The 19743-nt window shown below is 44.8% G+C and overlaps 1 protein-coding gene across 1 annotated transcript; it reads left to right on the forward strand.

Moving 5' to 3' along the window:
* Window positions 1-845: 845 nt before the first annotated feature.
* Window positions 846-18961, forward strand: LOC111953283 (serine/threonine-protein kinase PRP4 homolog). Its single transcript, XM_023972460.2, has 15 exons — window positions 846-975; window positions 1530-2753; window positions 2932-3090; window positions 8846-9007; window positions 9118-9199; window positions 12738-12945; window positions 15798-15865; window positions 16036-16129; window positions 16389-16536; window positions 16913-17050; window positions 17276-17429; window positions 17689-17803; window positions 17911-18062; window positions 18209-18295; window positions 18615-18961. The coding sequence occupies exons 1-15, from the start codon at window positions 917-919 to the stop codon at window positions 18816-18818; spliced, it is 3054 nt and encodes a 1017-aa protein (XP_023828228.1). The 5' UTR covers window positions 846-916; the 3' UTR covers window positions 18819-18961.
* The last annotated feature ends 782 nt before the right edge of the window (window positions 18962-19743 follow it).

Consider the following 19743-nt stretch of genomic DNA (forward strand, 5'->3'; position numbering starts at 1 on the left):
TATTCGGCGCARGTGGAAAATACATTTTGATTTGATTTTACATAACTAGGGATAACATGTCAATTTTTACAGTTGGACTTTTGCCTATGTAGATACATTGAAACAATGCACTCTATTTATTTAGACTATAAATACAAATGTTGCACAAATCCATTGAGAAAGTGGAAGAAGCTTTGGATGGTGGGGGTGGAGGATGAATGATGCCATTCATCATCTTGGGACTTTTTTGGGGGGGGGAACAGCTCTATGATATTTCCTTCATGCTACAAAAACTGACCGGGAGAGGGGATTTTTGCATGCGCTACAGACGGCTATATCGGTCCTCTAATACAGGACCAGTAAAGGCCCAGCGCACTACTTTTGTGGTGGGGAAAAATTCCCAAAGTAAAATGATATCTATTTTTTATTCTTATTCCTACTTCCTGCGACTATGGGTATACAGGTCTATAATCTCTACAGACTGTAACTGTACTGTGAAGAGGTAAAGAAAACGCTTCTCTATGGTTATCTTGTTCTGCTCTTTTAGGGTGATAGATCAGAGAGGCTGTAAAACATACATTTGTATTTTTTCAGAGGCTGTAAGAGAGAAGGAACTTTCCAAAGTGATTGTGAGTGACAGAATCCCCAGTGGAGGGAGTGCCTGAGAATACCCTGGTTGTAGGTTTTGCTTTTAAACTATGAATAACTATASCTGGGAATAGACCAACACTTGTCGAGAAATTTACCAGCCACTTTCCCCTTGCCACTGTCAGCATTCTCTCAAACATCACTGTCCCCTAGTGGACAAAATTATACTTTTAGCGTTTTCAGTCAACCCAGTACGTCGCGGCTGCTGTAGAGGGCAGAAGTACAGTTTTTTGCAGTTGTGTGTACTGTGTACAATACATTGAAGGAAGAAACACCCCGGCTGAGGAAAATGGCCGATGTAGAGATGGATATCGCGTCTAGCAGAATGAATAACGGAAACGAGCACGTGTAAGACATTTTAGAAGATTAGACGACCATGCAACTTATTTGTAGTACTTTCACCCGATTCAGTGCTTTTGGCAAGTCGACGTTGTCGTCGGTGCATCTGTTTTCTGCAGCGTTGAAACAGTATCAGYCTAGCTAAATAGAGCTAGCCTGCTAACTCTTAGCTAGCCCAGTGTTCGAAAGGGTTTGCTGACATGTTAAAATGTTTTCTATAGCGAAACCATACCATAAACCAATCAAACCCGAGTGTCCTAACATGCAACMTAACATTCTAGTTAACTCGCTAACTATCTGGCTAGCAATGCTTATTGCATACGTAGCTAAGAAGCTAACGTAGCAAGCTAGCCATTGTTTGCTACAGTAGCTTGCTAGCGCGTTAGCTAGCGGTCAGCTAGCTAGCTGACTTGGCGGTCAAGTCGGGAAGCAAGGATAGCTAGCAGTTACAGATTTTGTTTGATGTGTTAAGTCATATTTTGGACAATTCATGTTGTATCTAGCCAAGTTACAAAAAATTGGTTCGGTTTAAATTATATATTTMACCAATCTTTGTACCTTAGGAAAGAAGATTTGGAGAGCCATGACAAGAGTGGGAGTGAGGAGGAGAGTGGTGAGAATTCAGAAGAAGAAGAGCGGGAGGAGAAAGAAGTCGGAGAGGGGGAAGCAGAAACTAACGGAGAAAAGACAGCGAARGTGTCCAAACATCACAGCAGTGGCAGCAAACACAAGAAGAAGAAACACAAACACCGCAGCAAGCACAAAAAACACAAGCACGCGTCCGAAGAGGACAAGGACCGAAAGCGCAAACATCGACACAAACACAAGAAACACAAACGTAAAGATGGCTCTTCTTCTTCRGCCCCTGGCATCAACAGCGCCTCCAGCCAGAGAAAGACTCACATCTCCCCTTCATCTGACGACAAGGCCTTATTGGAGGAGTTGGAGAAACAGAGGGCCATGATTAAAGCTGAGCTGGACAGCCAGGTGATGGAAGGGGGTAAGGTGCAGTCAGGCATGGGCCTCATCCTACAGGGTTATAACTCTGGCTCTGAGGAGGGAGACGGAGAGGGCAGGGTCCGGAACGGGGAGCAGCGTCAGAAAGGAAGCATGGGGAAACCCCCCTCCCCCAGGGGTAGGAGTGGTAAAGCCAGACGGGACTCCACAGAAGCCAGCAAGTCCAGCTCTAAGCGCCACAGTCGGAGCAAGTCCAAYGAGAGGACAGGCAAGGAATCCAAGTCGGACAAAACAACCAAAGGCAGCAAAGACGTGGCCGCCAAAGGCCGTGGCCGCAGCAAATCAAAAGAGAGGAAGCGTTCCCAAAGCGGGGGAAGGTCCAAAGAGAGAAACAAGAAGTCTCCTTCCCCCTCCAGCAGGAGAGCAGAGCAGAGGAGCGTCCGCTCAGTCAAACGCTCTTCGCCCCAGCCTGACGACAGACCAAACACGGAGCGTGGCAGCCGGAGGTCCAGATCACGGGAGCGTCCAGGGCGGTCGGAGTCAGAAAGAGAGCGAGACAAGAGGCCGACAAAGTCACCTTCCAAGGATGCTTCGTCAGGGAAAGAGAACCGCTCTCCCCACAGGCGAGGAGGAGTGCCCATTAGCCCCTCGAGGAGACGCAGCGCCTCCCCACGCCCCACCAGAGACTCCCAGCAGGCATCTGCTTCAGCCTCCACCTCCAAACAGGGCTCTCCTTCCAGATCAGCCAGGTCCCCAGCAAGGAGAGGCCGCAGTCGCTCCCCAGATGCCAGGAGGAGGGATGCTGACAGACWGGGCTCCTCACCAKTCCGGTCTGTTTACTATGGATTAACCTGCAGTCCACCCCCTTATTGTCCTATACCAAACAACAGTAGTGGTCTGTACATGGCATGYGCAACTATTTGAGGGCGCATACTATTTTAGGATGGGGCATTAAGAATGTGCTGCTATCCACCACTGATCTTCTAAACTTTATATTCTTTCCCACAGAAAGCGAATACGTCCAGAAGCAGGGCCAGGGGGTAGAGCGAGGTCACGGGAGACCAGCCCCAGAGGTGCTCCCCAACGTCGCAGGATGAGCCGCTCACCCTTCAGAAGAAGGTCCCCCTCGCCCTTCCGGAGACGGAGCAGGTCTCCAATGAGACGCAGGTGAGATGGGACAAGCTGAAACTTGTGGATGTGCTGAGCCAAATTAAATCTGCAGGGGCTTCTTCAAGCCTCCAGAAATTAAGATGATGCCTGTAAATAATTGCTTTTGCAAAAGCTAACATGCTGACCACACGGCTCGCGTCGCGTGTACTGCAAAATAAATGTACACATACATGTTATTCAATCTTTGCACCCACACTGCTTGCGCGTGCCAACGAGCGTCTGCGTTGCCAAGCGCTAAAATAGAAGTAGTTCTATTTGTGAAGCTGAATGCGGTGCAAGTCCTGCCTCTCCCATCTTCTCATTGGTTTATAGAAGCAYATACCTACATGCCATCTTGTCATTGGTTATACCCACATGGGTGATTAAAAAATTAACTTCGGTCAGTATYTCGTGGTAATACACCTATGAAAGTTAGATGCCAATCGCCATATAAAGTKCAAAGAAGAAAAAGCCTGGAAGGAGGAGAGATGACTAGAAACGATTCGGTTGACTGTTTTACAGTTGAAGTCAGAAGTTTACATAAACTTAACACATTTTTCAACCACTCCACAAATTTCTTGTTAACAAACTATAGTTTTGGCAAGTCGGTTAGGACATCTACCTTGTGCATGACACAAGTAATTCTTCCAACAATTGTTTACAGACAGTTTATTTCACTTATAATTAACTGTATCACAATTCTAGTGGGTCAGAAGTTTACATACACTAAGTTGACTGTGCCTTTAAACAGCTTGGAAAATTCCAGAAAATTATGTCATGGCTTTAGAAGCTTCTGATAGGCTAATTGACATTTTGAGTCAATTGGAGGTGTACCTGTGGATATATTTCAAGGCCTACCTTCAAACTCAGTGCCTCTGCTTGACATCATGGGAAGATCAAAAGAAATCAACCAAGAACTCAGAAAATGTTTGTAGACTTCCACAAGTCTTGTTCATCCTTGGGCGCAATTTCCAAATGCCTGAAGGTACCACGTTCATCTGTACAATCAAGTATAAACACCATGGGACCACGGAGCCGTCATACCGCTCAGGATGGAGACGCATTCTGTCTCCTAGAGATGAACATACTTTGGTGCAAATCAATCCCAGAACAACAGCAAAGGACCTTGTGAAGATGCTGGAGGAAACCGGTATAAAAGTATCTATAGCCACAGTAAAACAAGTCCTATATCGACAACCTGAAAGACCGTTCAGCAGGGAAGAAGCCACCGCTCCAGAACCGCCATAAAAAGCCAGACTACGCTTTGCAACTGCACATGGGGACAAAGATCATACTTTTTGGAGAAATGTCCTCTGTCTGATGAAACAAAAATAGAAATAGTTATGTTTGGAGGAAAAAGGGGAAGGCTTGCAAGCCGAAGAACACCATCCCAACTGTGAAGCACGGGGGTGGCAGCATCATGTTGTTGAGGTGCTTTGCTGCAGGAGGGACTGGTGCACTTCACAAAATAGATGGCATCATGAGGTGGGAAAATTATGTGGATATATTGAAGCAACATCTCAAGACATCAGTCAGGAAGCTAAAGCTTGGTCGCAAATGGGTCTTCCAAATGACCCCCTGACCTCAATCCTATAGAAAATTTGTGGGCAGAACTGGAAAAAGTGTGTGTGAGCAAGGAGGCCTACAAACCTGACTTAGTTACACCAGTTCTGTCAGGAGGAATGGGACACAATTCACCCAATTTATTGTGGAAGCTTGAGGAAGTCTACCCAAAACATTTGACCCAAGTTGAACAATTTAAAGGCAATGCTACCAAATACTAATTGAGTGTATGTAAACTTATGATTAACTGGGAATGTGATTAAATAAATAAAAACCGAAATAAATCATTCTCTATTCTGACATTTCACATTCTTAAAATAGTGGTGATCCTATCTGACCTAAAACAGGGATTTTTTACGCTGATTAAATATCAGGAATTGTGAAAAACTGAGTTTAAATGTATTTGGCTATGGTGTATGTAAACTTCAACTGTATGTGTGGATTAATTGTCGGAGTAGAGGACCTTGTGCATTTCAGGTAAAATAACAACTCAACGTTTATATCCAAGGACAAATTAGCTAGCAACAGCAAGCTAGCTAAATAGGACAAATTAGCTTGCAACTGCAAGCTAGCTAGCCATAAATGTTTAATGCTTTTCGACCTGTCCCCAAATTAATATAATTGGTTCAGAGTTTGTCTTGATATTTCAACCTGCGTGTCGTGATTGTGTTTGGTGTGGGYGGACAAAATCAATTTGCGCYTGTTCGTTTTGGGTACGGTGTAATGGGGATCCTAATAAAATACTAATAGTATAATATTGTATTACTMTTACAGATACTGGATATGTGTAGCTAGTTGCAATTATTGTCATCAAATAGGCAGGCAATGCTGTCTTAAATTCATGTTTTGAATATCCCTATATTTCTGTTATTARGGGGCGATCACTCTGTTATTAGGGCATCTGCGCAGGAGTCTCGGGGTAGATGAACCTGGCCTGAGTGCAATGGCAACCATGTAGTGTGCTATTACGGTTTAGTAAACGTTGTTAAACTGGAACCTTGTCGTTGTCATTTCGAGTTAACATTGGTAGCAGAGGATGGCTAATAACTACAATGTGCCACCTCGGTTCGACAAGAAGAGGTCGTATGAAAGATGGAAACAGGTTACTAATCTGGATGAGAAAAAGCAAGCTCTTGCGGTGGTATTATCGCTCGAGGGAAGAGCTAGAGATACAGCACTGGAAATATCCGTTGAGGATTTGAACAAGGATGACGGTATTGGAACTTTGATTAGAGCACTGGATTCTGTGTTTCTTAAAGAAGAGAAAGACCGTGCCTACGAGGCATATTCAAAATTTGACAGTGTTACTAGAGATATTTCGGTTGCAATGACGGACTACATCATTGATTTCCAACGGAGGTACTATAGGATGCGCAAGTACGACATGGTTCTCCCGGATGCAGTGTTAGCTTTCAAGTTTCTAGATACTGCCTGTCTGGATGGTGGGGAGAAACAGTTGGCTTTGACTGCTTGTGCTGTGGTGACTTTTGCGTCAATGAAGTCGGCACTAAAAATACRTTTTGGTGAAAAGACMTCTGTCGCGCCAATAACAGATGGAATGRAAGTGAGTGATGCAGCAGAGAAAAGGTGCCAACAAGTCACATACTCAAGACAACCAGAAGAGGGCGCCATTGCCCGGCACAAATCCACTAGACAAATATGGAAGGAGATCAAAATGTGCTATTTGTCAAAGCACTTACCATGTTAAAGACTGTCCTCATAAAAATGAACAAGTTAAACTAACAGAGGAAAATGTATAGAGAGAGAGAAAATTGGTCAGACTAAGTGTCACCTTGAAACAGAGGTGATCCCTACAGATTTCCCRGTACTATTAAGCAAAGCTTCCCTCAAGAAGGCAGGGGCTGTACTAGACATAAATTACAAGGCAGTGATGTTTTAAACAACCAGTGACCCTTGAACTTACTACCTCAGGCCACTATTGTGTAAACATTTTAGACAAAGACATCACACAGAGTCCATGTAAAAATGAGATTCTGACGGACACAGAGCACATGGAGATTCTGACAGTCAGAGAGAACATGAACACAAAGGAAAAACGCAAAGTATTGTTAAATACATGGACAGAGAAAGTGGTATTCCACATACAGCAACCGTCATTGGACGAGCAGGAAAAGCCAAAGGAAAACACCAGAACTGGTACAACTTGCAGTACTCTGAACCAGCTACACTTTCTGGTACAACAGGGTCAGCTGATCTGTCACTTGTAGATAATCTCAGAATTGAACCAATGGAAAATCGAGAAAAACAGGAATGACATTCTAAATGATGATGTACTTGAAACAAAGGACGTGTCATGTGACTCAGCTAAGCTAGATGAGCTCAGTAATTGGAGGGAAAATGGAGTGTTTGAGGAAGTCAAAGACATTGGCCAAAAATGTGTCACAACAAGGTGGGTGTGTACCCTTAAAGAATCCTTAACTGGAATAGTGCCAAAAGCACATCTAGTGGTTTTGAGGCGCTGGCTGCTAAAGAACTCCCAAAAGACTCGCTGACATGTGCCTCCAGTCACTCAGATTGCTGATGACAGTGATCTGCCAGAAAAAATGGAACCTTCATTCCATAGACATCAAATCTGCATTTTTGCAGGGAACAGAGCTGTCAAGGGACATTTACATCTGACCTCCGCCTGAAGCAAAGAGGAAGGAACACTGTGGAAACTAAAAAAGTGTGTGTATGTCCTGGCAGATGCATCACTCTACTGGTACAACAAAGTCAAGGCAACAATGCTGAGTACAGGTGGAAACATGTCACAAGTGGATCCTGCAGTCTTCTATTGGCTTGATCAAGACTGCAATGTGACTGGAGTACTTGTCTGTTTTGTTGATGACTTCATCTGGGGTGGCTCACAGACCTTTGCTACAACTGTGATTCCACACCTCAAAGCTGTTTTCCAGGTCYGSCGTGAGGGGCATGATAATTTTTATGTTGGCATAGAATTTATTACAGTTGATGGAACAATACTGATGCAACAGGAGAGCTATATCAAGAATCTTCAACCRATCCACATGGATTCTTCAAGAGCCGTACAAAGGAATTCCCCTCTGTGGAATTGAAGCTGATCAATTGAGGTCAAAGATGGGTCAAATTTTATGGGTTGCTAGACAGAGTAGACCTGATMMAATGTTTGATGGCTGCAACTTGGCATCCAACACAAAACACGCCACTGTACAAACCATTCATGAGGCAAACAAAGTTGTTCGTAAACTGAAATCACAACAAGTGACTAAAGTTTCAGCATGTTGGAAAAGATGACTCTGAAACTAGTTGTCTTCAGTGATGCTTCCCTAGGGAACCTTACAGATGGAGGCACACAAGGTGGACATCTAATCGTGTAAAGGGGTGAAGGAGGAAGATTCTCATCTGTTGGCAGTCAAAAAGGATCAGAAGGGTTGTCCGAAGCACAATTGCTGGAGAAACACTTGCTCTTGCGGATGGAATTGACAATGCTATCTTTCTTGCAACTCTGTTCTCAGAGCTTACCACTGGTGAGACAAAACGGCACATTCTACCTGTAGTTTGTGTCACTGACAACTACTTCTTAGTTGATGCTGGGAAGTCAACCAAGTCTGTCACAGAGAAAATACTTCGTCTTGAGATAAGCAGCATCAAGGAACTTARTCAAACTCAGAGAATCCAGCGGATTGTTCCTTTGCGGTCGACCACAAAGGAACAGCTTGCTGACTGTCTGACTAAAAAGAGAGCATCCAGTCTTGTGCTCCTACAGGCTCACAGTAATGGAAAGTGGCAACTTGAGTAATATAACTAAAAACTGTCACACAACCCATTTGTAATGGGGTACTTGAATAATACTTGAACATTTTAATTATGTAGTTGATGTTTTGTCTTTTTTTTTTTTAAGTGTGAGATTGTGAAGTTCATGTTAAGTATCCCTATATTTCTGTTATTACGGGGCTATCACTCTGTTATTAGGGTGCCTGCGCAGGCGTCTCGGGTTAGATGAACCTGGCCTGAGTGCAATGGCAAACATGTAGTGTGCTAATACGGTTGAGTAAACGTTGTTAAACTGGAACCTTGTCGTTGTGTCATTTCGAGTTAACACTATCATTGTGGTGGTAAGATGGTTTCCTTACAGATTCTGTCTGGTTCTAGTGATGAAGCTTTGGTAATGTTGGAGTATGAGGCTCATAGGCCAAGGTTTTCTAAATATTTCCTATGTTGTGCGCTGCAGGTCGCCGGAGAGAGACAGATACGGCCGTCTCAGACAGTACGGCCGGCGCTCCAACTCCCGGGACCGGGACAGGAGGAGGAGACATGGCCGGGACGAGGACAAGTTCAAGGGTAGCCTCTCTGAGGGCATGAAGGCCGACAAGGAGTCCTCCGAGGAGGAAGTGTGAGTAGAGGGTGAACACCCACACACAAACAGACAAATGCTACACTCTGCAATATGGTAATTATCTGGGTGATTGTGTGTTTTTGTAAGTSGGTTAATTTTGTTACCAGGCTTGAGGACTTTGACGGTGAGGAGGTGGATGAAGAGGCCATCATAGAGCAGCGCCGGCAGCAGCGCCTGGCTATCGTCCAGGTCCGTTCCCCGTCCCTCATCCAGGGCTCCAGACTAACATTTCCCCCTGGTGACTTTTTCAGTTTGTGGCACCAGCCCAAGATTGGTCGCCCCCCCCCCAAAATAAATAAATAAATTGTGGCATCACGCAATAGAAACATGAAGTAATCACTTATAAAGTAATTCTCAGTGCTTTATTAAGAGGTCTAATAGACTACTTAGATGGTATTACAGAAATAAGTTGTTTCATCTAACACGTCCATGCAGGAATGCATGAATCGAGATATTTTGATGTGCAACCTAGTCCAGTGATTTTTCACGAGTTATATTTTACTGTTAAAACAGGACTCCAGAARTTTATTGTGTTCAACAGAGATGTATTTGACTACGTAGACTCATTTATTTGGCGCTAAATGACCAAGTGGAGACTCAAATYCATTAGCTAGGTTGCTATAAAAATTTGTAGTCTTCAATTAATTTCTCATTTACAGGCCTTAAGTTTTAAAACGCCTGAAATTCAGTTTGCAGAGGTCTTAAAAAATGTGACGGAGATGACTTCAGTGTTTCTGTTATATTGTGCCGGTGCTGCTTAATTGTTCCACCGCGGCAGAAAAAACATCAAATAATACTTGAGACCCACTTCCTAGGTTTTCGAGAGCTATCCAGCCGTGTGCACATTAGGGCTGACCCCATTTAATTGACTGTTTGGTCGATAGGCTTTTGGTGTACCAATCATACCAACAGGTGTAGTAGACCTTACCGTGAAATGCTTACTTACAAGCCCGTATTCAACAGTGCAGTTCAAGAAGAGTTTAGTTTATTTGGTAAATATTTTCTTAAATAACATAACAATAACGAGGCTATATACAGGGTACCAGTACCGAGTAGGGGTGAAGTGACTATGCATAGATAATAAACGGCGAGTAGCAGCAGTGTACAAAACAAATGGGGGGGTCGTCAATGCAATAGTCCAGTGGCCATTTGAATAATTGTTGAGCAGTCTTATGGCTTGGGGGTAGAAGCTGTTAAGGAGCCTTTTGGACCTAGACTTGGCCTTCTGGTACCGCTTGCCGTACAGTAGCAGAGAAAACAGTCTATGACTTGGGTGACTCAAGTCTAACAATTTTATGGGCTTTTCTCTGACTCCGCCTATTATATATGTCCTGGATTGCTGGAAGCTTGGCCCCAGTGATGTACTGGGCCGTACGCACAACCCTCTAGCGTCTTGCGGTCGGATGCCAAGCAGCCAGTCAAGATGCTCTCAATGGTGAAGCTGTTGAACTATTTGAGGATCTGAGTGCCAATGCCAAATATTTTTAGCCACCTGAGGGGAAGAGGTGTTGTCGTGCCCTCTTCATGACTTCTTCATGACTGTGTTGGTGTGATTGGACCATGATAGCTCCTTAGTGATGTGGACATCGAGGAACTTGAAGCTCTCGACCTGCTCCACTACAGCCCAGTTGATGTGAATGGGGGCATGCTCGGCTCTCCATTTCCTGTAGTCCACGATCAGCTCCTTTATCATGCTGACGTTGAGGTCTCTGACCTCCCTTTAGACTCTCATCCTRGTCTGTGATCAGGCCTACCACCGTAATGTGGTCTGCAAACTTAATGATGGTGTTGGTGATGGTGTTGGAGTCGTGGGTGAACGGAGTACAGGAGGGGACTTAGCACGCACCCCTGAAGGTCCCCCGTGTTGAGGGTCAGCGTTGCGAATGTGTTGTTGCCTACCCTCACCACCTGSGGTCGGCCCATCAGGAAGGCCAGGATCCAGTTGCAGAGGGAGGTGTTTAGTCCCAGGGTCCTTAGCTTAGTGATGATCTTGGATGGCACGCTGGTGTTTAACACTGAGCTGTAATCAGTGAACAGCATTCTCACGTAGGTGTACCTTTTGTTCAGGTGCGAAAGGGTAGTGTGGAATGCAATAGCTTGTGTCATCTGTGGATCTGTTGGGGCGGTATGTGAATTGGAGTGGGTCCAGGGCGATAGTCATTTAGAAAGGTAGGAGCCGGTGTAGTAGGAGCCMGTGTAGTAGGATTCGATCTTAGTCCACTATTGATGGTTCGTTGGATGGCGTAGCAGAATTTTTTTATAAGCGTCAGGATTTGTATCCCGCTCCTTGAAAGCGGCAGCTCTAACCAGCTCTAGTCCGGAACCTGCTGGTTTTCTGTTCTACCTGACAACTAATTGCACCAACCTGATGTCCCGCGTCTTAGTCAGTCCCTGATTAGGAACATTGAAAAAACGCAATGTAATTGGCTCCGAGGTCCAGAGCTGAGTTTGAAGGGCCGAGGCCAATATGCACACACAAAAAAACATGCAGGCAAATGAATCTCTGAAGAGCCAAAAATCTATCTGATTACTCTGGATCGTATTTTGACACATCAAAATATCCATCATGCATTCTCTGAACATGTTAGATGAAATAGCTAACTTCTTTCTTGTCTGTCTTGGCAGTGAAAAGAGTCATTCTAGAGCCCTCCCGTTTAGCTGACTTGCGTCAAAGTATAGTCATTTGATACCTGATTCACTGAATGAGGGAATAATTTTATTAGACTTTTTGGTTGTAGGCTAATGTTCTAATGTAGTAGCATAGCACCTCGAAGAGAGCTACTGGGTGTATATGCTTCTGTTCCAGCCCTACTCTAACACACCAGATTCTACAAATCAACTGCTCAACGGGATGAGTTTTATACAGTAACAGTGCTGTATATTTGACTTTAAGAAWTTTTTTCGCGGTGATATCGTTATAGTATTGAGTATCAAAAGCCGGTATTGGTATCGAAGACAAAATTCTGAACACTTCGTGTTTTTTGATCTGGCTAATGATTAGCTCTTTGTGGTAGTCAAACAAATGCCAATGGGAAACCCCCTGCTTCAGCCAGGTATAGCCTAGCCACTATACTACTWTATCCGTTAGGCTCCAGGAGAATGCTCATTGCTAAAATAGCACACCTGCCTGCTAATATGAGCCATGTAGGCAATAGACTCAGGTGAAAGAGCTAGCCCTAAAAATGCWAATTTTTGCCAACATGGGCTCATTTCTGTAAAGGAATATTTGCAGGTGTGTGGCTCATGCAGACCTCAAAATTGGTATGAATTGGCATTCCAAGTGGCATTAAAAAGGTTGTAAATTCAACTTCATGTAACCTGCAGATACCCGGATTAATCTTATCTTTACAGGAATCATGAGGATAATGTTTGATTGTTTGACCAAATCATGGTTTTAGCTCCTTAAAAATAAAATGACGTTTGGAGTGAGGTGARCATGTAGAATGGGCAGCTCGCACAGATGCGGCCAAATACAAGTCGCAAAATGAGACTAAATGGTTATGTCTGGAGCCCTGATCATCACAACTGCTGTTGAACTGTCCATAGCTGTTGCAGGGATCCCCAGCCCAGTGTTTCATATTTGGCTACTACTCCAATATAGGATGTTTTCTGATTTGCCTTTTCATTATTGAAATTGACCCACATCGAAACCAATATCTTATTTTTCCTTAATTCCATTGTTGTGACCACTCTATACTTGGCACTAACTCTCTCTCTCCCTGTGCAGAAATACCGTGGCGGCAACGAGGACAGCATGGCGTCCATGGCGTCGGAGCCCAGCAGCCCGCAGAGCAGCACGCGGAGCCGCTCGCCCTCGCCAGACGACGTCCTGGAGCGTGTGGCGGCCGACGTCAAGGAGTACGAGCTGGAGAACCTGGACACGTTTGAGGAGAACATCAAGGCCAAGCAAGGCCTCATCACGCAGGAGAAGGACGGTGAGTAAAGGGATTCAGGCTGGGAGAAAAGAAAGTAGTGCACTATATAGGGAAAAGGGTACCATTTGGTCTGCTCTGTATTGTCGTCTCAAGATATTCCATAGCTCATATGCAATGTACAATCTGGGTGGGTCATCTTGGTGATAACTTTTTATGTTTTTGGTTTATTTTGAAGTTTACAGGTGTTCTTTAGTAATACAGGTTGTTTGCTGAATGTGCCCGCATTAGCAGTAACTGTGGRCGTGACTAGACTTGATAGTTCATACAGCTTTAGTATTCTGATCATASAGTTCTGATCATGGAATGTATCTTCAACTATATTTTAAATGTGCGTACCGTGTCCACAGTGTGTCTGGATTRCCTTTTCCCACGCTATATTCAAATGCCTGTATGCATTATACGAACGGTGGAATAGTCTAAATAGGATAACAACACAACAAAAACTGATGACAGAAGCTATCTAGCCAGCTAACCTCTCGCTAGCTAGCAATCAATGCTAAAGGGATTACAAATGGGTCTATATAACTTTAGCCAACTTTTTATATTTATTTATTTATTGGCTAGCATTTTTGAGGGAGCAAACACATTCCTCTCACACTAGGAARGTATTTCCTCCAACTTTATAATGAAAAGGTGCCTCTCGGTCCCAAAACACACGTTTTCTGGAGACTTTTGGAAGGAGTGTTGATGACGTTGCCCACTGTATGCGCTTTCGATAGCCTGATTGCATATAGACTGAGGAGAAATCCACACACAATGTATCCCAGACCACCTCCCTGACCATCTGGTCAGCCAGATCTGAACAAAATCGGACCCGCAAAACACCAGTCTCAACATCAACAGTGAAGAGGCGACTCCGGGATGCTGGCCTTCTAGGCAGAGTTGCAAAGAAAAAGCCATATCTCAAGCCTTTTTAAAATTATGAACTTGGATTAGCTAAAACAATGTGCCATTGGAACACAGGAGTGATGGTTGCTGATAATGGGCCTCTGTACGCCTATGTAGATATTCCATWAAAAATGAGCTGTTTCCAGCTACAATAGTAATTTACAACTTTAACAATATCTACACTGTATTTCTGATCATTTTGATGTTATTTTAATGGACAAAAAATTTGCTTTTCAAAAACAAGGACATTTCTAAGTGACCCCAAACATTTTAATGGTAGTGTAACTATTCAGACCCTTTACTCAGTACTTTGTCGAAGCACCTTTGGCAGCAATTACAGCCTCGTCTTTTTAGGTGTATAGGGTACAAGCTTGGCACACCTGTATTTACGGAGTTTCTCCCATTCTCTGCAAATCCTCTCAAGCTCTGTCAGGTTAGATGAGGAGTGTCGCTGCGCAGCTATTTTCAGGTCTCTCCAGAGATGTTCGATCAGGTTCAAGTCCGGGCTCTGGCTGGGCCACTCAAGGACATTAGGAGACTTGTCCTGAAGCCACTCCTGTGTTGTCTTGGCTGTGTACTTAAGGTTGTTGTCCTGTTGGAAGGTGAACCTTTGCCCCAGTCTGAGGTCCTGAGCGCTCTGGAGCAGATTTTCATCAAGGATCTCTGTACTTTGCTCCGTTCATCTTTCCCTCAATCCTAAGTCTCCCTGTCCCTGCCGCTGAAAAACATCCCCACAGCATGATGCTGCCACCACCATGCTTCACCGTAGGGATGATGCCAGGTTTCCTCCAAATGTGACGCTTGGCATTCAGGCTGAATAGTTAAATCTTGGTTTCTTCAGACCAGAGAATCTTGTTTCTCATGGTCTGAGTCCTTTAGGTGCCTTTTGGAAAACTCAAGCGGSCTATCATGTGACTTTTACTGAGGAGTTGCTTCTGTCTGGCTACTCAACCATAAAGGCCTGATTGGTGGAGTGTTGCAGAGATTTGTCCCCTTCTGGATGTTCTCCCATCTCCACAGAGGAACTCTTGAGCTCAGAGTGACCATGGGGTTCTTGATCACCTCCCTGACCATTCCCTTCTGCCCCGATTGCTCCGTTTGGCCGGGTGGCCAGCTCTAGGAAGAGTGTTGGTTCCAAACTTCTTCAATTTAAGAATGATGGAGGCCACTGTGTTCTTGGGGACCTTCAATGTTGCAGAAATGTTTTGTGACTCAACACAATCCTGTCTCGGAGCTCTACGGACAATTCCTTCGACCTCYTGGCTTGATTTTTGCTCTGACATGCACTGTCAACTGTGGGACCTTATATAGACAGGTGTGTGCCTTTTCAAATCATGTCCAATCAATTGAATTTACCACAGGTGGACTCCACTCAAGTTGTAGAAACATCTCAAGGATAGTCAAACAGGATGCACCTGATCTCAATTTCGAGTCTCATAGCAAAGGGTATTTCTGTTTTTATTTTGTAATCATTWGCAAAAATGTCAAACCTGTTTTTGATTTGCCATTATGGGGTATTGTGTGTAGATTGAGGATTTTTTCAAATCCATTTTAGAATAAGGATGTAACAAAATGTGGAGGAAGGGGTCTGAATACTTTCCGAATGCCCTGTAAGTGTCAAGTGTAGACACCGCCTTTGTGGCATACTGGGCTGTGTAATCTCATGTTTCCTCCCTTCCCCTTCCTCCAGGGCCCCTCTCTTATAAGGTGTGCTGGCATTGACAGGGGATACAGCGCAATGGCTCTCTCTCTCATGTTTGACACCTTTGTCTCGTGTGGTAGAAAGTTGCAACGTGGTGACGTTACACACATGACTAACATTGACCAAATGCGGAGTGGTAAATTAGTCTGGTTCCCCAGTGGTCATTAATTTCACGTCATATTTTTGGGCCATAACATGTGCCGGTTGAAGCATGTTTCTGTTAAGTGTACTAAATCTCTCGTTTCCTCCCTCTGTCTGTCAGGACCCAAAAAGCCCTCGGCCCCTGATATGTTTACGGAGTCGGACGTCATGTTTGAAGCAGCCATTGATGTAAGTCTTACAGGAGCCACACTCCCCTCCACTGATCTCCAGCCATGTTTATATCTCTGATCTTTAGAGTGCTACTCTGGACGAAACATGCAAGTCCATGAGTGATCTGTCTGTGGCAATAGTTCATTATGCGAGTGTGGTTGAATGTTTGGTCATGTTGATCTACACAGAGTGCCAGGATGAGAGCAGCAGGTGTTGGGGGGAAGGACTTCAAAGAGAACCCCAACCTCCGGGACAACTGGACCGATGCAGAGGGTTACTACCGTAAGTGCCCTTGACTGGACACACTGTTACGGGTGTTAAGAATTCATCGATGAAAGGCTGCTGAGCTTTTCGCTCTCTCAATCATCCATGTTTGCYAACAGTCCATGTAGTCTTAGTATTCCTCTGTGTATGAGTGCAGTCCTTTTGATTTCACTATTGGTTAATACTGTTATTTGAGGCCTAGTAACTGGACATTTCATTGAGGAAATAACCAAGACTTTCTAAACATGGCCCTCGTGTCTATCCTACTGTGTGTTAGGCGTGAACATCGGGGAGACGCTGGACAAGCGCTACGACGTGTACGGCTACACAGGCCAGGGAATGTTCAGCAACGTGATCAGGGGCAGGGACACGGCCCGCGCCGGACAGGATGTGGCCGTCAAGATCATCCGCAACAACGAGCTCATGTAGGTCCTRGGGCAGGCAGCCTCAAGGACTCAAATGGCACCCCGTTCCCTGTATAGTGCACTACTTTTGACCAGGAGTCTGGTCAAAAGTTGTGCACTATGTAGGTATGTAAGGTGAACGAGCTAATWAGTCGCTCCGGATCAGAGTGTCTGTTAAAGGACTAATGGAGGCATTTGGGACTCATCCTGGTTCGCTGATGGTTAGGGGAACATATTGCCTTCGCCACCCATACATTTGAATGTGTCCTCTCATTAGAAGTATTCTAGCTACGTCTATGTGGAGCGTCCAGGMCTTTTTTGGAAAATAGATATTTACCTCAACCTACCTGGATAAATAAACCAATAGATGCTGACCTTGCTGGTTTTGGGTCTCCAGGCAGAAGACTGGCCTGAAGGAGTTGGAGTTCCTCAAGAGGCTCAACGACGCCGACCCAGACGACAAATTCCACTGCTTGCGCCTCTTCAGACACTTCTACCACAAGCAGCACCTGTGTCTGGTGTTCGAGCCCCTCAGGTACTAACTGGGAGACTACCACTACTGCACTGTGGCAGTAGTGGGAAATAGCAACCTATTCCCTTTACTACTGCTCAACATTTGTGCACTATAGGGAATAGGGTGTCATTTCAGACGCACCCCATGTCCTCAGTGGCAGGATACACCACGATGTGTTTGTCATCTAGCATACTTCTTCTAACTCATGTCTCTAACTCATGTCTCTCTGTGAAATGTGTGTCTCAGTATGAACCTGCGCGAGGTGCTGAAGAAGTACGGTAAGGACGTGGGCCTTCACATCAAGGCTGTCCGCTCCTACACCCAGCAGCTCTTCCTGGCACTCAAACTCCTCAAACGTTGCAGCATCCTCCACGCTGACATCAAGCCTGACAACATCCTGGTACGAGGCCCATACTATCATTATCATCACATGACTGTTACAACTGCACTGAGGCCYGGTCGTGTTCAAAGGCACAAAATGGAAGAAAGAGGACTGAAACTGGGAGAGACTACCTGGATTTGTCCAATAAAAACCACTTGTTTTCGCTTTGCGTTGAAAAATGTATTGAAGCGTTTTGCGATACTGTGCCGTAATGAATAAGACCGTGGCCTGAAGGTCCCATCTAACAGTGTCTGTTTCTCTCTCTCTCCCCTACAAGGTGAACGAGTCGAAGACCATCTTGAAACTCTGCGATTTTGGCTCGGCGTCCCATGTGGCAGACAACGACATCACGCCGTACCTCGTCAGCAGATTCTACAGAGCTCCAGAAATCAGTACATTTTACTTTGAGATTGTTTGCTTATAACGGTTCAGCTGTAATAGAGGTCTCTTTTTGTCCCTGCTTGAATCACAGTCCTCATGATGTCTCTCTCTGTCACAGTCATTGGGAAGCCGTACGACTACAGCATAGACATGTGGTCAGTGGGCTGCACGCTGTACGAACTCTACACCGGCAAGATCCTTTTCCCCGGCTCCTCCAACAACCACATGATCAAACTGGCCATGGACCTCAAGGGCAAGATGCCCAACAAGGTAAACTGTCCACATTACTGGACCTGGCTGGTCTCTCCTAGCCTTAGTCTCTCTCTCTCTGTTAGATTTTGACAGGAAGTCATAACCTGGGGCATTGTACACTGTGCTGTAGCATACAGATGATGTAATGGTTTTTTTGTTCTCAGATGATCCGGAAAGGCCTGTTCAAAGACCAGCACTTTGATCAGAACCTCAACTTCCTCTACATTGAAGTAGACAAAGTGACCGAAAGGGTTCGTATATGTTCTACTTTTCACCTGCTCAGTTGTCAGGGAAATTATATAAGAAATCGGTTAAAAACAGCTAGATTTGCTGGGCTAGTCATAGGCTCATTCAGATGCTTCATATTTTTTMAATAGTTTCTCACTGTGGTCCTCTGTAGCTCGGTAGTGCATGGCTCCAGGATACTGGGTTTGAACCCCGGGACCACCTGTATGTAAAATGTATGCTTAAAAGCATCTGCTAAATGGCATATATTTATTTGTTTCCCTCCATCTCTCCCTCCACCCACTCCTTCTCCATCCTCACCCCACCTCCCTCCACACACCACAGGAGAAGGTAACAGTGATGAGCACCATCAACCCCACCAAGGACCTGCTGTGTGACATGGTGGGTGGCCAGCGGCTGCCCGAGGAGCAGAGGAAGAAGGTCCTGGTCCTAAAAGACCTGATCGACGGCACGCTGATGCTGGATCCAGCCAAACGCATCAGCATCAACCAGGCCCTGCAGCACCCCTTCATCCAGGAGAAGATCTGAACTCAGACCAGCCCAACCATCAACCAGGCCCTGCAGCACCCCTTCATCCAGGAGAAGATCTGAACTCAGACGAGCCCAACCATCAACCAGGCCCTGCAGCACCCCTTGATCCAGGAGAAGATCTGAACTCAGACCAGCCCAACCATCAGACAGGCCCTGCAGCACCCCCTTCATCCAGGAGAAGATCTGACCTCAAACCAGCCCAACCATCAACCAGACCAGCCTTGCCAGGTAGAAATACAAGACCAGACGCCCCATTGAGAATGTTATGGATAAATTGTTTCCCCTATTTTGATTATGATGGGTACGATAACCTGGTATGTTTTAATTGTAAATAAGTAAAATAGACATTCATGAAGAAGAAAAAATAATTTTGATTTATCATCATACACCCCACACCCCTCCGGCGGTGATGCAGCAGTTATGGACTATTTCTATTTAACTGGCATTGAAGTGAATGACATTAAAATAATAAAATTCTTGTAAACATGTCTAATGCATTGTCGAAGTACCTGAGTGTAGGTCGGTTTAGAAATGTGTGTTGTATACTAGTCGCATCAAGGAGATGCATCATCTTCAACTGTTAAATTTTTAATGATCACCAACATTGCTCATTCTGCGACTGTGCATGCTTTTGAATGTGCACCCCTTCGTTGTGCTCTAGATGTGTCTAGCATAAGCCTGTGTACTGTTAATGCTCTCTGTAACCAGGTTTCCAGCCAACCTTTTTATGCGAGGAAAGTACACGTTGGATACAAAAACACTAGACAGGGTGGGATGTTTTTGTCGGTAAAATTCATTACGTGAGAAATGGCAGAAACTTTTTATTTTTTTTTACAAAAATTTATATAATAACCAGTCACGCAATGATTGTCCTCCCACTACGACTCGAGAAAGCATGCAGTTAAATAGGCTACAGATAAAA

The sequence above is a fragment of the Salvelinus sp. IW2-2015 genome, linkage group LG27 (assembly GCF_002910315.2).
Source record: "Salvelinus sp. IW2-2015 linkage group LG27, ASM291031v2, whole genome shotgun sequence".
NCBI classification, from domain to species: domain Eukaryota; kingdom Metazoa; phylum Chordata; class Actinopteri; order Salmoniformes; family Salmonidae; genus Salvelinus; species Salvelinus sp. IW2-2015.